Consider the following 17,736-nt stretch of genomic DNA (forward strand, 5'->3'; position numbering starts at 1 on the left):
AGTTTCCAAAGCCACATTTGCCTATAGAATGCTAGTCTAAATGAATTTATTTATATTTGAGACTCCCTTGACTATGATTCTGCAGTCATAGTAACAATAATAGGCAATGACTAAATACATAATTTTACACCAAAAAAAATTAGACATAACTTCGTAAGAAATTTGAGGGACGCTATATTTTGGTTTTGATCATAGTAAATGAAAATAATAGGACTTAGCTTAATCAGAATTAATTTGCCCAGTTGATTTCTATGATATTAAATATAACTTGCTTCATCTGAATTAGAACTCTTGCATTTTATTGTTGCTTTTAAATATTGTCTGTAGATAAATTTTTGAATTCAGTTCTTTTTTATTAATAGTGTTTATCTCAATCTTGAACTGTGTTATGAAATTAAACTTGTTTCATTTTTAGGAATCATTATATATGCTGTTGGAATAGGGAAATTGATTGAGGAAGAATTACGAGCAATTGCTTCTGAACCTGTTGAAAAACATATTTTTCATGCTCAGGAATTCAAAGCCATGGAAGAGATCACTGAAAAACTGCAGAAGAGAATCTGTGAAGGTACTAAGTAAGCACTACATGATATTCTACACAAGAAACAATATAAAATTAACACAGATAGAAATTTGGGGGTCCATTGGATTTGGATGACTAAGAGATTAAAATAAATAAATCTGCCCATTCCTTCTGCGCATCTGCGTAACTGCTGGAATATATGTAAAACACAATGAGCAATAAACTAGTAGGAAGATTTCTTTAATCTATCACTTAAAAAGTGTATAACTTTATTTTAAGGCCAAAATCATAAAGCATCTTACTTCAGTTAATTTAACAAAAATGACATATACAGCTTAAAACTCCACAAAAATCCTTCCCTTTTTACACATTGCATTATGATATATTACTATAACTATATAGGACCATTTGTAAAATAATGTGACTTGTTTGTAGTTGACTATCATGATCTGACTGCATTTGGCAATAAGTCCTATTTTGTTTCATTTTGTCACTATTTTTTCTAGATCTAAAGCATTACCAGGAAACAACAAATCGGCTTCATTCAATGAATTTACTTTCTGAAGGTTTGAAATTATCAGTGTGTGCATGTCGTTTTTATTCAGTTTGATTCTTTTACACTCTGCCATGGCTAGAAGAAAAGCTAATGTTGTATCATTTTTATTATAATACTTTTGACAACTTCTTAATTAGATACAGAAAGGGTAGAATAGGTTATCCTTTTTAGTGACACCTGTGCCACATATACTGTAATAGTTACTGATAACAGTAAAAACAGCAGCAGTTTTGCCACATTTTGTCAATACGCGCAAATGCAATCAAAAGCCATATTTACCACATGTACTAATTCTATTCTGTCCAGATTAATATTTCTAATCCAGAAATTATCATGCAAAGCTTTATACTGCTTAATATCCACCAACAGGCTGGTTCTTTTTGAAATATACACACAAAGAAACCACTTCATAAGAGGATGAAATATAATCTCACTTCTGATCTCACTGTGTTGTCCTCTGTAGAACCTCAAGCATCGACCTTAGCAATTACAGATGTTCTTTCCTGTTCCAATTTTGCTGTGCATCATAAATATCTTTTTAAAGAAAAGCAATTATGGACAAAAGCTTCAGGTAAATTTTATTTCCATTTAGACCATCCATTACTTTGTATAACTATAATAATATATATTATGTCATATTAAACAATTGTACTATGCATCTACTGTGATTCCCTAGGGTTCTTGGGATATATGTTGTAGAAAAAGGCAGTTTCCTACTTATGATGTGTCTTTTTGTTTGTAAATATATAACCATTTAGTTTCCATTTAATAATCTGAAACTCTTGTTTATAATTAGTCTTCTTATCTAAACCTTGAGCAATTGCACTTTTATTATAGTGGTTACCATAACTCAGTATTAAAATACATGCATTGCGTGGAGCAATCCTCATTTTAATCTCAGATGTCTCTGTTTTCCTGCAGCAATTAAAAAGACAGAGAAAGAAACTTCTAAAATTATTTTGTCATTCCACGAATTCCATTTTTCCAAAGAGTTCAATGGACTAAAAACAAAATAGATTTTGTAGTGATTTTGTTCTTGTAATGAAAATATATTTCTTCTTACTATTTAACTAAATACACCCCACCTATTTTTTTTCAAGCAAATCCTTCAGATGACAAGAAAGACCTATGCAAATGTGAGAATCTTACGAATTTCCAGAATTTTGCAACCAATGAATTTAGGAAACTAATTCAGCAGTATATCCTTTCTGTATATCTATTAATTTTTCATATAGATTTTCAAGTCAATATATTTGAAAATGAATTATATTTCTATTTCCGTGTAGCGAAATACAGTTGATTGCGAGAGAGGGGCGGTGGGGGAGAAGAGAGAGAGAGAGAGATAATGTCTAATCTTTGTTATTCCATAGTGCAGTTCTCCCCATACCTGGCAGTTACGTTCCAGATAGCTTTTGTTGGAATAGCACTAATTCTGTGACCAAAAGAAGCCCAACTATCACCTAACAGCAGGGCTGTCTTTGAATACAGGCATACAAACTTCCTCAATCAATTTTAAAGTGCTGGTCTAGTTATCTGTCCAAACACACTCTGTGCCTAAACCCAATCCTATTCCATGGTAAGGAAATTAATTAGTGGGAGTTACCTTGCCAGCTATTAATTATATGTAATTATGTGTTCCTTCACATTAGTATTGACTCCTAGCTACTGCCTGTCTTCTATGTAACACTATGCTTACTTACATACTTACTCTAGTTATCTAGCTATCTATCACATTAATACCTATCACAATTATATAGGAACTTTAGGCAGCTCATAGAGCTAGTCTGCTATATTCATTAAGTTCCAGGCTAGAAACTAGGAGACCGAGTTTTAGTCAGAAAGCCAGGTCAGTGGTCTTGAGTTAGTCTGTCAGGACTCCCACAAATCCACCCTCATTCAAATCAAAAGTCTCTAGCCGCATCTCAGAGAAATTTAAATTGATTTATTAGGTATGGCCATGTCAGTGTAAGCTGGTTGCAGCCGATACTAAATTACATCATACATTTTCCCCCACCTACTGGATGTGACCCCTCCAATGGGACACATCCATCTCCAATATGCTCTCCAATAATCTTCCTATGATCCGACAACTTTGGGCTGCTGGGGTGATTATCTAGGCATTTCAAGAATGCCTTGTTTTCCCCCACTCTCTTTTCTCTGGCAGCTAAAAAGACCAAAGGAGTATCTTTTTAATTGACATAGTCACTCTTTCGCAGCCCTAGGAATGCAACAGCAAGCCATAAAGATCTTGCAAAAACAATGCCAGGGATCAATGACGATTTGAAGGCACACACCCACAAAAAGACAACAATTTAAATGTAAAACCCAAGAATAAAAAATAGACAAAACTGCTTTTGAAAAACACCTACTGTAGGTTTAAATCTTAAAAGTTTTCTAGAAAAGTTGTTTTAAGAAAGTTCTGATGGATAGCTAGGATTGAAGCCAAACATGCTTCTCATAGAAGGCTATTCCAGAGGGTTAGGCTAACAGTGGAAGTTGGTTACTCTAACTTCTGAAAAATGGAACCACCAGCTGCTTTTCCTGGCATGATCAAACTGATCAGGCCCATTTCAATGGAGGTAAAATTGGTCTTGAAGGCTTGTTTCTGTTGCCAAGCCATAATACAGTACTTTTTTCCCCTTAGTTATTTGAAAATATCTTGCAGAATTTGCCTGCTTGAGTCCAGTTGACCACTAGATGGCAACAAAGAGCTTATTTCTTTGCAATTCATTGGATTTTTGCAGGCCAAATCTGGTGCCCTCTGGCAAACTTTATATGGTTTAGGTACAAATGCACTATTCATTTTCTCATATTCTGTTCTTGTTCCAATCTGTTGGCATTTCTGTAGATAGAGGGAATTATGATGATGAATAATATTAAGTGTTAGGATTGGTTTTGCTATCTTTTCATGAATGGCAGTACCATAAGTATTTGGCCTACTAGTACAGTATAGCTAATGCATCACTCTTTAAGAACATTAATGATGATGCTGAAGCACAAGCCCCCTCTAGCTGCAATTTGAAAATACAGAATGGCAGTTTATACAATGTAGTTTGTTGTTCAGCTGGCTCCTTATATGACCTGAAGGGTATCATTAAGATTGTTGGTGATTATTTCTTTAAATAAACTCATTACTGTCATTGGCAGTATCTATCCAAAATATTTTCTATTGGCCAGTTTCAACTGCTGTTGATTCTTCCAATCATTTGAATGTTTTCCAATGATTTTTGCTGCAGTGTGAGCTCAAAGGTATATAGTGTCCATTGGCCATGTTGACCGATGGTGCCACTTCCCACCCACGTGAAGATTTATATTTTTAGATTGATTTTCAAGGAAGAGGCAGCATTAACACCTCCTAAAATTTGGTGCCTTAGATTAGCCATAGCTCTAACATTACATGTCCAAGGTATTTCCAACAATTTTCTCCAGAGACCATAAATCAAAGGCATTTTGTTCCATCTTTTCTGAAGAAAAAAATCAGGCTTTTAAAGCCATAACTGTTAAAATAAAAGCCTTGATAATACATATTTTTGATGTCAGCAATATCCCTGTTTTATATTTGATCTGGATCAGCCAGTCATTCTCCCAAGTATGTCTATTTTATGGCTACAGTACCATCCCTTCAAACATTTGAGTGTAGGAAGACTGTTACTAGTTCAGCTGTTTCTATTTGCAATGACAATTCATGTTCCGATAGGTTTTTTTAATTAACTAGGTTTTGCATATTTTTCACTTATAGTATGGCATTTAATTTACCTGCTTTCAGCCATCAAACTTATCTGAAATTGTTGCTCCCAGCAATTTTAATTTCAACTTTTATTTCTGGCCCAGCAATTTTCATGTTCTACATGAACTTTTACTTCCAATTTTGAAGTATTTAGTTGTTCCATATTCCATTTTAGCTGTTGTTCTGATTATAAAAATATTTCAAAAGGTAGATGAGGTGGCGAAGACTTATGTTTAAAAAAGGCTAAATTGTTGTCTATACAGTCATTGTGGTATCAAATTGTGTTTGAATGTTTTACCAACTTTAGAAACGGCTGAATAAGCTATTTTCACCAATCCTCCTACGCAGAAACAGCTGTTTCCAGGTCTTGGCTTTCAGAATTGAATGGGAACAGAACTGGCAACAGTAAAAAGGAAATGAATACCCCCAAAATAAGACCCGGTCTTATATTTTGAGGGCTCCAAAATAAGCACTAGGGTTTCTTTTCGGAGAAACATGATTTCAGGGTGATCAGCCTGGCTGGGCGCCCCCTCCCAGCACACAAAAGATGGTGAGCACACAGGGACCAACATCCTGCAGCAGCTGCAGCCCATCAGCCACTTGGTCAGCATATTCTGGGTTTGCGTAGCACTGGTGAGTTGATTACCTGTCCAAGCAGCGGACAGTGGCAGAGGCACAGGAGGGGAAACATGCAATCCAGATGCCTGCCCCCCCCCGTGCCTCTGTCTCCATCTGCTGCTGAGCGAAGATGAGCTTCTGGCTGCCTGCTGTAGCCCAACTCAGCTTTCCCATGGCCCAAACAGCACATCTGGATTGCCTGCCTCCTCCCCACCTCTGCCTCCACCTGCTGCTAGGACAGGTAATCAACTTACTTGTGCTGCACATTCGGCTGCTGCTGCTGCTGCTGCAATACCATCAGACCCCAATACTGCTTCCAGTATTGAATACTTCCTTCGGGCTGGTGACAATCAATAGGGTTTTTTGAGTAAGGCTTATATTAGGCGCACTTAATCAGACTTTAGCTTATTTTGGGGGTAGGGCTTATTTTCAGGGAAACGTGGTATTAGCAAAAATTGCTGGCCTAAATAATGGTGCCAAAAGTCTGCAAGTTTCTTTTTCACAGTGATGATCTTATGTTCTTAGAGAGAAGCCTCAGTCTAAGCCAGTTCTGATTATTTTCTAAGTACAACTAAGTCATTTAACTGCCAACACAGAAATGGACATCTAAAGTGGTGTTTGCAAGAACTATTACAGCAGGTGACATAATTCTTTAGCATTCATTCCACAAGCCTAACTTTGTTGATTTTTGTGCGTGTTTCATATTTGAACATAAGATTGGGTGTTTATCCTGTTTTACTTGATGCCTTTGGAAAAACCACAAACAGGATATTACTATTCATGCGACAATGTACTTTCCCACATAATTTATACCATGGTTAAAACAATTGCATTAGAGTTTATAACAGAATTATTTGAATACTTTTATGGTCAGAAGAGAATTTTAAGTTCCACTTGTACCTTTTCTTTATCTTCAGTAGCTCAGTAAGGATTTCTAACTCTCAGCTATTTATAGCAGAAACACCCTTCCCATTGCCAAAATGAAATGTCAAAGAACTAAATCAATACTGGATTTTTGGAAATACAATTACAGATACACAGCTAACTCTGACTAATTTCAGGGTTTTTCATTTTAAAAGAAGTAACTGTATATTTTCCAAGCTTGTCCATTATATGTGTAGATATTCTCAATATTAAATATTGAAGCAGTCTGGAATTGTTTTCCTTAACTTGAAATTACTAGAAGAAATGTCAAAAAGAATAGAAGCACTGGAAAATCGATTAAGATACCAATAAAATGGCCTTAGCAGCAATATACATTTGTTGGATATTTACACACAAAAAAGTATCAAAGCTATGTAAGCAGGTGTTTTGCACAAAAAGAATTTATAATTTCAGTAATTTAGAGTATCATGTAATATTGTATTTTTGCATTGACTAAGATAAAATTACAAAATGTTTAGAAAACTTTTTTTTTCAATTAAGCAGCTCTATATTGTAAAATATTGGTATAAAAGGCAATTTTTACTATTTAGAAATCTGGAAAGTTCACTATTCATTGTAATAATGTACTGACTGGATGCAGTCAAATGTTAAGTTAGAATGGTGTTCCTATGCTTCTCATGTAGCAGTAATGCTAATATCTAAAGTAATAGCAAATAATCTCTCTGTGCTTTAGACTCTTCCTACAGTCAGCACTTTTTCCAATAAGCGATTGATGATAGGGAAATTGGGAAGAAGCAAACAGCGTATTTGAGGGACATTCCCTGCATTCATGTTAATGACTAAGTCTACGTGGGATAGGGTTATGGGATATAATGTATAAAATGTTATTTTATTGCTAGAATTACATACCAAAATTTTGAATACCTTAGTTTTAAAAAATTATTCTCAAACAGATGTATCATACAAGTATTCTAACAGTGTTGACCAACAGATCTTGGGAGGAATGGATAGCCATCACGAGGGGAAATTAATTCATTCTAGAATGAATCATAGTACTATTTCAGAATAAATCAAGTGCCTTAGCTCTGAATTATGCCAAAAATAAATTATGTCCAATAATCTTTTTCCACCATTTATTGTTTTTCTTTCAGTTGTTCATAAGCTATTCTGTCTGGTTTTCTTTCTCTAAATAAAAAGATGAATTTGTTTAACTATATCCTTATTTACTATTAATATGCAGAGGTTCCCCCAAATAAGGAAAAGGAAAGTTACCCTTACTGATATTATATAGAAATAGAATGAGATTCAAATGACTAAAGGCTGACGCAAAGGATGAATTATTTTTGACGTTTAACAGTTGCTTAGATGATGAAGTGTTTGCTTGCTGAATTTTACTTTTTCTATAATATTTAAACAAGGCTTTTCTTCTTGCCCTCATTTTAGCCTCAATTGTTTACTCTTTTCTCTCTTCCTAGCACACTTATCATTTCCTTTTATCTATCTCCACCCTAGCATTTTTTTCTATTCTGCAGCAGTAGCAGCTTCTACAGTTGGAAATCTCAGAGCACACTCGAATTTTCCCCCATATGGAGTGTTAAACACTGTATAGTCCTAATTGGTTGGTTCCCTCCTTCCTGCATTTATACAACTAAGTGACTCTAGATGGTTTCTAATCACAAAATTAACCAGGTTTAAAGACCTCTGCTAGTTTTCAAATGCTGTGTACAATCTGAATATGCTTACATATGTACATGCACATTTATGAAGTAGGTGCTCTAAGACTGATGAGAAATCTGGATATTGTGGAGTTTGTATTTGTATTTTTTTAAATGTCATCTCTCCCTTTCAGATAAATACAAAATTCAATTAAGTCAAACATGGCTGTATTCTTTAATCCTATTGGTCTTTAACTCCTAATTAAATTATTTTATTTAGACCGTTACTAGTTGATTTTTCCCTCAAACATTCCATACAACTTATTGTGTCTGACTTATAAAAACTCATACCAACAACAGATTTAAAGCCAGTTTTATTACACAAAATTTAAAGTTTATTAATTTTACTTCTCACTGGTTTGTTCTGGCATGCTTCTAATGATATCAGAGTCACCTGTTGGGAAAAACATCATACTTTAGTATCAGAATTTTACAAACACTTTTGTCATGTACAGTATACTGTATTACAAAAATTTTCTTGATAACCTTATCTGAATATATTCCCAATGATAGATCATACTACAAAGTTCAATCAGTTAATGTAATTTGCAGGTAAAAATCAGAACTAGGGAGACCAACCAGTCCTGAGGACACAGTGCAAAGTGGTAATATAGCGAATGTCTAGCCTGCTCTGATTACTGTACAAACCAGAACAGCGAGAATATTCGCATTTAACTTTGCATCAAGATCAATTAACTTCTCACATCCAATACATAGTTTAAATCCTTAGCCTCTGATAAATTACTTAAGAACCCATACAGCAAAGAATGAACTTTATTAGTTACCAGGCACTTAATTCTAAAATTATTTGCTCCACTGGACCTACAGGGTCAGGTATCAATTTCAATGTCCTCCTGACAAACAGATTTTCTTCTGATCAGGACATCATTTTAAGATGTTGACATATTAAAGTTTAAGTAACAAACTACCATGTTCCCAAGGAAATCATGAGTTAAGATCAGAAGGGAATCTAAGGGTATTTCCATCAACGGTTCATGGGGCAAAAGCCAGAAGTTGACCTTTCCCAGTGAAAAAGCCTTAGTTATTGACCTCTCTCCCTAGAGTTGTTTGACTTGTCCCAGGTTCTCATTTTTAGGAAACAATTGAAGAGATGCCAGGTATACTTTGAGGCGCAGTATCTTTAAGACTGCTTCTTATTTTGTTTTTATTTTATAAGTTTTGCCCCACTTTACCATCTTTCTTGCAACAGTTAAGTAAATGCAGCTGTTAAGTTAATAACATGGTTGTTAAGTGAATCTGGCTTCCCCATTAGCTTTACTTGTCAGGTCACAAAAGGTGATTGAATAACACCGGGAGACTGAAACTGACAAAACTTTGAGTCTATGAGGATACTACAACAATTTTAAATGTGAAAAGTGGTCGTAAGTCACTTTTTTCAGTGGGACGGTAACTTTGAATGGTGACTAAATGAACTGTTGTAAATTGAGCACTACCTGTGTTTACTGATTCAAACAACTCATTTAGCCTCAACGTACCATATTTTTCGCTCCATAAGACGTACTCCCCCCGCCAAAGTGAGTGAAAATATCTGCGTCTTATGGAGCGAAAAATATGGGTCCTTTTACAGTGCTGAACCTCGCCTCTTCTGTCTTTGTCATTGCCCGTTTTCCTCTAAATCTAGGTGCATCTTATGGTCAGGTGCGTCTTATAATGTGAAAAATACGGTAAATTACCTTATATGTAAGTATAAATATTTACTAAAAGCCTGACAGATACACACATCATGTCATTTGATAATTCTTAAACCACATATGAAATATTATACGATATTTGCTTTACAAATACTACTGATTTTATATTAGCATATTGAAGTGCAGAGTTCTCAATTCAATAAAATTGGTAAGAGAATCCTAGTGAATAGATCAAGATAAAGGCATATCCAATTAAATTAACAGCTTTATATAGACACTGAAATACTAAATACAATATACATACCTGGGTCAATTATAGCAAGTGTACATACTCTGTAGTACTTCCCACAAGCTGTTCCCAGTTCAATATTATTGCCACTGTAGTGATGCACACCAGTTTTGGCCAACATAGCATAATACTCAATTTCTGATTTTCTAAAGGTAGAGAAATAAACAAAGTACTTATTTGGCTTTGTTCCAGATTAAGTCACATTCTATTGAATCTCCTGTTAAGACATTAACAACAAATTTTTATTAATTTCATTTATTAAAACATAGAGCCACCTGTTTATCAAAAAGAACTCTGTACAGTGAACAAAATAAACACACAATGCAACTATTTATTCAATCTCAATTTGCACTACATTAATTTTTATGGGACTAATGCACTATGAAGGCTAGATTTTTTTTTTTAACCTGCAATATAGGTTAGAACTTAGACTTGAGGAATAAATTGAGTTTCTCCTGCCTATTAGCCAAAGACCATGGTAACTGAAGCTGGCAATATTTGCAATATTTTTATAAAATAAAATCTCACAAAGACTTTATATATTATATATTCTTAATACAATTGCTATATGCAAGCAGAACTTACTTTATCAATTCTAATACACCAGTATAATACATTTCCCATGAGCATATCAACCTATAAAGGTTATTATAGTTTTCTTCTATCTACTCAGAACTTTTATCTTCACATTACCTTATCGCATATACTAGTCTTCCTGATTTTAAAAAAATTAAATTAATAACCTGTAAGATCATAAAATTAATGTTGGAATGTCTCATCCAATCTCCCTGTACAACAAAATGATACTCAGTGCCTGGTTGAAAATATTTGAAAACCCATATACAAAAGCCAAAAATAACTAAATGTCAAGTTAATTTTTTGCATTTGATGTTAAGACATTTTCATCAAATACTATAAGAACTATTTTATGTGATCCTTTAATTTTTTGAAAATGTGATCCTTTTTCAAAAAATGCACACTTACCTCAAAGCAGGGCAGTTATTGGCTAGGATAACCAACTTGGCTTTGCCCTGCCGAATCATTTTCAGAGTTTGTTTATATCCAAGAACATATTTACCACTTTTCATAACCAGCTGAAGCCTAGAGTTTATGGACTCTAAAGACTTTTTCTGTAATAAAAAAGAGTGGATGTATGAAATGTTTTCTGCATTTTATTTATTAAATTTTTATGCCACCCATCTCACTGCAACTCAGCAGCTCACAATATAATAAAAAGTAAAAGGAAAGATAATACAGAGCAATTAAAATTTGGAGAATTAAATGGGAAAGTTAACAGCCAAGATGATGGGTGACCTGGGGTTGGGGATCTTTTCTATCCCATCAGCTACCTTCAACATAGCACACTCCTTTGGGGCCCCAAGCAAACAGCAGAGTCCCAAGTTTTCAGGCCCTTCCCAAAGGCCAGGAGTGTTGGAGTAGACCTCATCTCCAGCAGGAGAATATTCCAGAGCCCAGGAGTCATAGCAGAAAGGGCCCTTCTCCTGAACTCTGCCAGTTTAAATTCTTTGGCAGAGGGGATCCAAAATGGGCTCCTTCTACTAGAGCAAGCAGCATGGTCTAATCCCATCGGGATGAAAGGGCTCCTCAAATGCCCTGGAATCATGCTATAAAGGGCTTTAAACATAATAACCAACACCTTGAATTAGACCCTCCCCAAAAAACCTGGTAACCAATGCAGTATGCATAGCAGTGTCATATGTGCCATTAAAGGGACCTCCAGAACTGTTCACACTGCCACATTCTGTATCAGTTGTAGCATCTGAACACTATTCAAGAGTAGCCTTATGAAGAGCATGTTGCAGTAATCCAACTGAGATGATCAGAGGTTGAATGAATGACTGCCCACAGGGCTCGTATTCCAAAAAAGGATGCAACTGGAACACAACACGAAATTATGCATATTCTCTTAGCTCATCTATAATTCGTAATGCATTAAAATACCTTGTCTACTTTCTCCCTAGATGCCTTGCTCTATACGCTGACCCCATCACAAAATGTAATATTTCATTCAGCATTAATAATTTACACACTTTTTTAACATGGTGCAATGCAACCAAAATATCTACAAAGAATCCCATTTAAAACACAGCTAATATTTTTTGAATTTTCTCTTTCTCAAAAGCTCAGTCAAGAGTTATTAGAATACAATTGTATCTTCCAGCCTTAAAAGCAAAGTGTTTTGAGAACAATAGTTAATCATGCTTATAATTCTATTACAGTTCTTGTTCAATCTTCTACCCAAGCCACAAAGAGTAACTTCAAGAGAAAATTCGTAATATGAATTGCTTAACCCAGGGATCTTCAAACTTGACAGTTTTAAGACTTGTGGACTTCAACTCCCAAAATTCCTCGTCCAGTCATGTTAGTTAGTTTAGTTTATTGTCACTGCACTTCGCACAATGAAATCAAACACCATTTTCAGTGCACATCTTGACCATGAAAATAAACACAAACACACATCCTTCACACTCCACACATTGAATTGAAAACCCTGACATCACACTAACACTTCAGGAATTCTCGGAATTGAAGTCCACAAGTCTTAAAATTGCCAAGTTTGAAGACCCTTGGCTTAATCAATAGGGTTAAATAGATCTAAATACTGGTGTTTCTTTTCATCCTAATACGCTTTCAAAACCTAGATTCTTTTAAAATGCCTTTAAACCAAATGCATTTATTTAAAAGCATGTCAGTTTCAGATGGACTAACTTTTTTTTTAACAAAGCATACTTGCATAGAAAAACTCAGTGCAAGATCTAAAGATGGAGATCTGGGCATAGAATCAGATATGACTGCATGGGTATTATCATAATCTTACCACTACACCCTTATGCTAGTTGACTTATGGATTACTATATATTTTAAGACATTCTAATGTATGTTTTACCTTGATGTTATGCAGATTATGCAACCCAAATTCAGTAATATTTAAACAGCTGTGGCAAAAACCCCGGCCACATACATTTTTCGCACCTTCAACAAAGCCTCGATCTTCCATATAAATCCTGTCCCTATGTGCGCATATAGAGCACAGATGATACCAGCACGCAGCAAAACCTACGGCCATCACCCAAAGACCTGCAAACTGACCCTTACATGCCTCTATATCTCATAGCATCCGCCTTTGCCATTCCATATGACAACCGGCGTGGAAGCAATAACTAAGGCAGAAAGCTCCGAAATGGACCGCGCCTTCTAGGAGGCTGAAGGAGGCCCAATCGCTATTGCTTAGGTGTTTGTTATCAGTGGCTCTTCCGATGATCTACCCCGTTTGATCAGAAATTTGTCGTCTCGAGTCGGAGGCCTTTCGTAATCGTTGGAGCGCTGCTATCTCCCTCCACTAGCTGGCCTCGGGATCCCCGGGGATCCCCCTTTACCACCAGGTAAGCCGGCTGGCTGGCACGCTCACTCACCGTCTTCTTGGCGGCCACCATCTTGCCGGCTCACGTCGGCCCTGCCGTTGCCTGCGGAAAAGGAAAAGAATCAACACTGCGGCCGAGCACCGCCGTTTTCCACCCGCCAAACGCACCCCACACCCAAGGCGACCCCCCCTCCTCCAAAGGCTCAGGCCCCGCTCACCAAAGGAGCGCCTCCAAGATGGCCGGGCAACGAGGAAAGGAAGTATCTCGCGGCAACGCGTAGGACCACGCGGGGCAGCGCGACCGACAGCGACTCTCGCGAGAGCAAACACTTCCTCTCTCCTGGTCGCTGATTTCTGGCTTACAATGAGGATGCGCGCGCAACAATCGCGGGATTGCCGCGCTTCATAAAACTAGTGGTTTTTTTCATAGGTTTATACGGGACTCAGTCTTTATCCTGGTTCACGGTAGAAAGAGTAAAGGAGCGTTTTCTTAACCTTGGTAACTTTAAGAAGAATGGGCTTCAACTTCCAGACTTCTCCGTGTCAATCGAAGTCCACACGTCTTAAAGTTGCCAAGCTTAGAAATGAATAACCGGACGATGTCAGAACATCTGCATAAAATTTTAGGGTTCATTATTAGCAATACAATATAGGTGAATATAGCATTTTAGCATAGCATCTTTGCGTTCTTATTCAACTTTAGGAAACCATGTTTTTCTTTTGAGCCAAAAGCAATCTAATATGTTTCAATTTTTTCTATACCCTATACAAAGACTTCACCCCTTAATGCCTTTTGCTTTTATTTATTTTATTTTATTTGGTTTGTCAATTGCTTACAAGATAATAGGTATAAGTAAAAGCATAGTTATGAATACATGGATACATATAAGAAAAAAAAAACAATAGGACAGGGACTGTGGACCGTTGGGACACTTATGCCCCCCCCCCCAACCTCTTAGGAAAAGGGTGAGGTCAATAGTAGACAGTCTACGGTTAAAGTTTTTGGGGTTTGGAGAAAAACCCACAGAATCAGAGTATTCCAGACATTGACCACTCTGTTGCTGAAGTTGTATTTCCTGCAATCAAGTTTAACCTTGAGTTTGTATCTATTGTTTGCTCTTGTGTTGTGCAGTTGCTCTTAATATGATCACAGAGGTCATTTATGTAGAGTATTAAGAGAGTTGGTCCTAGAACACTTCCTTGGGGGACACCACTGTTCACGGGTACAGAATTTGATAGGACACTCCCAATTTTGACCATTTGTTGTCTGTTTGACAGGAATGCTTCTATCCAGTTATGCAAGTGTCCAGAGATACCGTAAGATTTTAGTTTTAGGAGTAGTTTGTCGTGTACCACTGAATCAAAGGCTTTACAGAAGTCTGTGTAGATTGTGTTTATTGCTTTGCCCTGATCGAGTTGTGTAGTCCGTATGTTTTTGCAGTGTAAGAGTTGCAGATTGCAGGATAGTTTTTTTCTGAAACGAAATTGTTTATTAGAGAGTAGGTTGTTTGTCTCTAAGTGGAGGATAATGGATTCGTTAATAATTGATTCCATGACTTTACAGGTGATGCAGCATAAAGAGATTGGTCTGTAATTTTCAACTAGACTGCGGTCTCCCTTTTTGAAGATGGGGATGACCGTGGCTTGTGACCATAGTTTTGGCAAGGAACTGGTCCTGAAAGATTTTTCAAAGATTATGCTTAGAGGTTCGGCTATGGCAGTGGGTAGCTTTTTTAAGAAGTAGGCACATATTCCGTCCGGTCAAGTACTTGTGGTTTGTATTGTAGGTGGTGGTGATGGAAAAGCTACTTTGCAAAGATACTGGGTGTATTTCAAATTCTGAGACTAGGTACTTTTTAACTCCACATCAACTTGGGTGCCTGAGTTTTATGGGTATCAACTGCATTTAGAGAGATTTGTCTCTGGAGGAAGGAAAGTCCAAATTGATAATACTGTATTTAGAATCCTAAATATTTTCAAATGAAAATTAGCACCATACTCTTACAATTATCTGCTGTGTTCCCGATCTGCTTTGATCTCAGCAACTAGGGAAAGTCCAGTCTAGAGTCATGCATTTCTGCTGCCTTCTTCAAATTAAGCCTAAAATTACCATTCCATCAGGCTCTTACCTTGAGTAGACATACACAAGCTTTTGTGCTACCACGTTGGAGCTTTTGGCCATAGACTCTAAGTGGGACCAGCTTGGTAAAGAAACAGTGGGGAAACAGCAGTTCTCCAGAATGGACTGAACAATGAAAAAGACAGTGGCAAATCTGTGTCATGCTGTTGCCCCAAAATGTTTGTAATAGTGTAGAAATAACCTTAATTATATTTGGGGGAAGGGGAGTATAATGGGATGGGACTAGAAAAAGGTGTTTGGCAAGATTCATGAAAATCAAAGAATGGAAACAATGGAGAAGGTAGATGAGCCACTTTGAAGATATTATTGTACTAAATTCAATAAAACAGTTATCTATGAAATAGTGAGCTATGAGTCAAAGATCTGTCAAACTTTGGTCCTAGAACATATTTTTGTAAAACAGGGATGAATAATTGATATCTTTGACATTTTGGAATATAAAATCTCTGTGGTCCCACTTATCAAAGAAGCACCTTTGAACATAAATAACCACTATCCTGCTATTTCCTAATCCAACCTGCAGTAACAGTAAATTTCTTTCTCCGCCAGATTTTTTGCGGCTCACTTTGTTTTAGGAAATAATCAGTGGATTATACCTATAAATATTTATACGCATAGTATTTCTAGACATAGCTTTTTGAGATCAACCAGGTGCTGACTAACTGCTGCCATCTAGCTGGCACTGAATTCTTAATATGGGAAGGCCTGATTGATAACTCCTATTATTTGAATGTAGTAACTGAACAATACAGTTTGATCAAGAGGAATAGAATAAATATAAATGTTCAAGGATTGCATTGGAATTTTTGCTAAAGCTAATATAATGAATCTATTCAAAATAAACTGCTCAGTGAAAATGGCAAAATGCTAACTAGGAGCAAAGGATTCATTTGTATTCTTGCACAAGATGATAGTTTGGACTCAGTTTAAATGTCTTCCACTAAATGTATTGATGCAGATTCTGTCCTGATCCTTCTACAACAGGCTACCACATCTAATAATGTGGTGGAAATTCTCTTATCAACAAAGTAAGGTATGATGACCAGTCCAATTAACTTTTATACAGTATATAAAAGGGGCAGAATATTTTTATTTCAACAACGTATCTTCATTCTATTAAGACAATTGCATCTGCACTGAGAAGATGAGGCTACAAGTTATTTTTTTCAAATCTATAAGATTCTTTGAAGTCTGTTAGTTTGCAAATGGACAAATATGTTGTTGTTGGAACCAAAAGGGCCGTTTCAGTTAGTTATATTATTTGTTTGATTTACAGATAGTCCTCATCATTTAATCATTTATTTAGTACCTATTCAAGGTTAGCATGACACAGAAAAAAGTGGCCTATGATTTATGGTTGTTGCAGAATCCCCACGTTCATATGATCAAAATTTGGGTGTTTTGGCAATTGTCATGTATTTACGATAATTGTAGTGCCCTGGGGTCATATGAACCCATTTGTAGCCTTTCCAGTCAACTTCCAACAAGCAAAGTCAATGGGGAAAGCAGAATACATTTAACAACTGCATGATTCACTTAATAACTGCCTTGCCTAGCAACAGAAAGTCTGGTCCCAATTGTGATTGTAAGTAGAGGACTACCTGTACAGTTTACATTACTACTGCTACCTTTCAACTCAATTTGGTACTTTTTCACTGTGAACATTGTTATCCTAATACCATATTCAGAACCTCTCAAACACTGTGTAAAATTAGCAGACACTGGACATTTCTTTCATGCATTTCTTTCATCAAACAAGGCAAAGGGTTTTATTAAAATTCCATTTTGGCAACCACACTAATTAGTTTTCTTCCTATGGGATTAAAGGGGTTCATGATAAATTATCATCTATAAAGGAAGTGTAAACATGCTCATTCAATTACTTCTGATGCATGTACTGTCCTATTCATTTAGGGTTTAGAAACCAAATGGACCTCATTGTTCCAAATCCAACACAATGAGAATTTTGGAAGGTTGCAATCTGCTGAATCAACACTGACATTTTTGTCATTCTATCACCAGTCAGGAAACATTTTACAAACCTAAGAAAACAAAGACTGCAGAAGTATAGACAAAACCTAGATAATAATAATCAACTCCTAAATAATAATCGACTCCCAAGGCACATCTCAAAACATACATATAAAATTTGATATAGTAGTTAAAGTGTTGGACTTGAAACTAACTGTTCTTGCTTTGGCATGGAAACCAGTTGGTGACTTTGGATCAGCCCAACCCATCTTAACATG

At 36.2% G+C, this 17,736-nt stretch overlaps 2 protein-coding genes and 1 non-coding gene across 3 annotated transcripts in view; 1 reads left to right on the top strand and 2 right to left on the bottom strand.

Moving 5' to 3' along the window:
• The window catches only part of MATN2 (matrilin 2), a 30,842-nt gene extending 22,873 nt beyond the window's left edge, over positions 1-7,969 (top strand). The window contains exons 14-19 of the mRNA XM_087931533.1: positions 416-568; positions 1,030-1,089; positions 1,543-1,650; positions 2,180-2,278; positions 6,605-6,722; positions 7,842-7,969. Coding sequence (XP_087787659.1) covers positions 416-568; positions 1,030-1,089; positions 1,543-1,650; positions 2,180-2,278; positions 6,605-6,660 — 476 coding nt within the window. The 3' untranslated portion in view covers positions 6,661-6,722; positions 7,842-7,969. The remainder of the gene's footprint in view (positions 1-415; positions 569-1,029; positions 1,090-1,542; positions 1,651-2,179; positions 2,279-6,604; positions 6,723-7,841) is intronic.
• A 351-nt stretch (positions 7,970-8,320) lies between these two features.
• On the bottom strand, positions 8,321-13,704 carry RPL30 (ribosomal protein L30). The gene is made up of 5 exons (XM_026705926.2): positions 13,566-13,704; positions 13,400-13,450; positions 10,950-11,095; positions 9,981-10,111; positions 8,321-8,418 (listed from the first exon to the last, which is right to left on the bottom strand). The coding sequence occupies exons 2-5, from the start codon at positions 13,418-13,420 to the stop codon at positions 8,369-8,371; spliced, it is 348 nt and encodes a 115-aa protein (XP_026561711.1). The 5' UTR covers positions 13,421-13,450; positions 13,566-13,704; the 3' UTR covers positions 8,321-8,368.
• LOC113440037 (small nucleolar RNA SNORA72) lies at positions 8,562-8,695 on the bottom strand. The gene has a single exon (XR_003374660.1). It is a non-coding gene; the product is annotated as a small nucleolar RNA SNORA72 (small nucleolar RNA).
• Positions 13,705-17,736: the final 4,032 nt, after the last annotated feature.

The sequence above is a fragment of the Pseudonaja textilis genome, chromosome 3 (genome assembly GCF_049901715.1).
Source record: "Pseudonaja textilis isolate UNSWEBS1 chromosome 3, rPseTex1.2, whole genome shotgun sequence".
In the NCBI taxonomy this organism is placed as follows: Eukaryota; Metazoa; Chordata; class Lepidosauria; order Squamata; family Elapidae; genus Pseudonaja; species Pseudonaja textilis.

Coding starts and splice junctions, on each gene's coding strand:
- RPL30 (XM_026705926.2), bottom strand. CDS start 13,420: ATGGTGGCCGCCAAGAAGACG. Junction 11,096..13,399: donor TGGTGGCCGCCAAGAAGACG/GTGAGTGAGCGT, acceptor TTTTTATTACAG/AAAAAGTCTTTAGAGTCCAT. Junction 8,419..9,980: donor ACTTGCTATAATTGACCCAG/GTATGTATATTG, acceptor TTTTCCCAACAG/GTGACTCTGATATCATTAGA.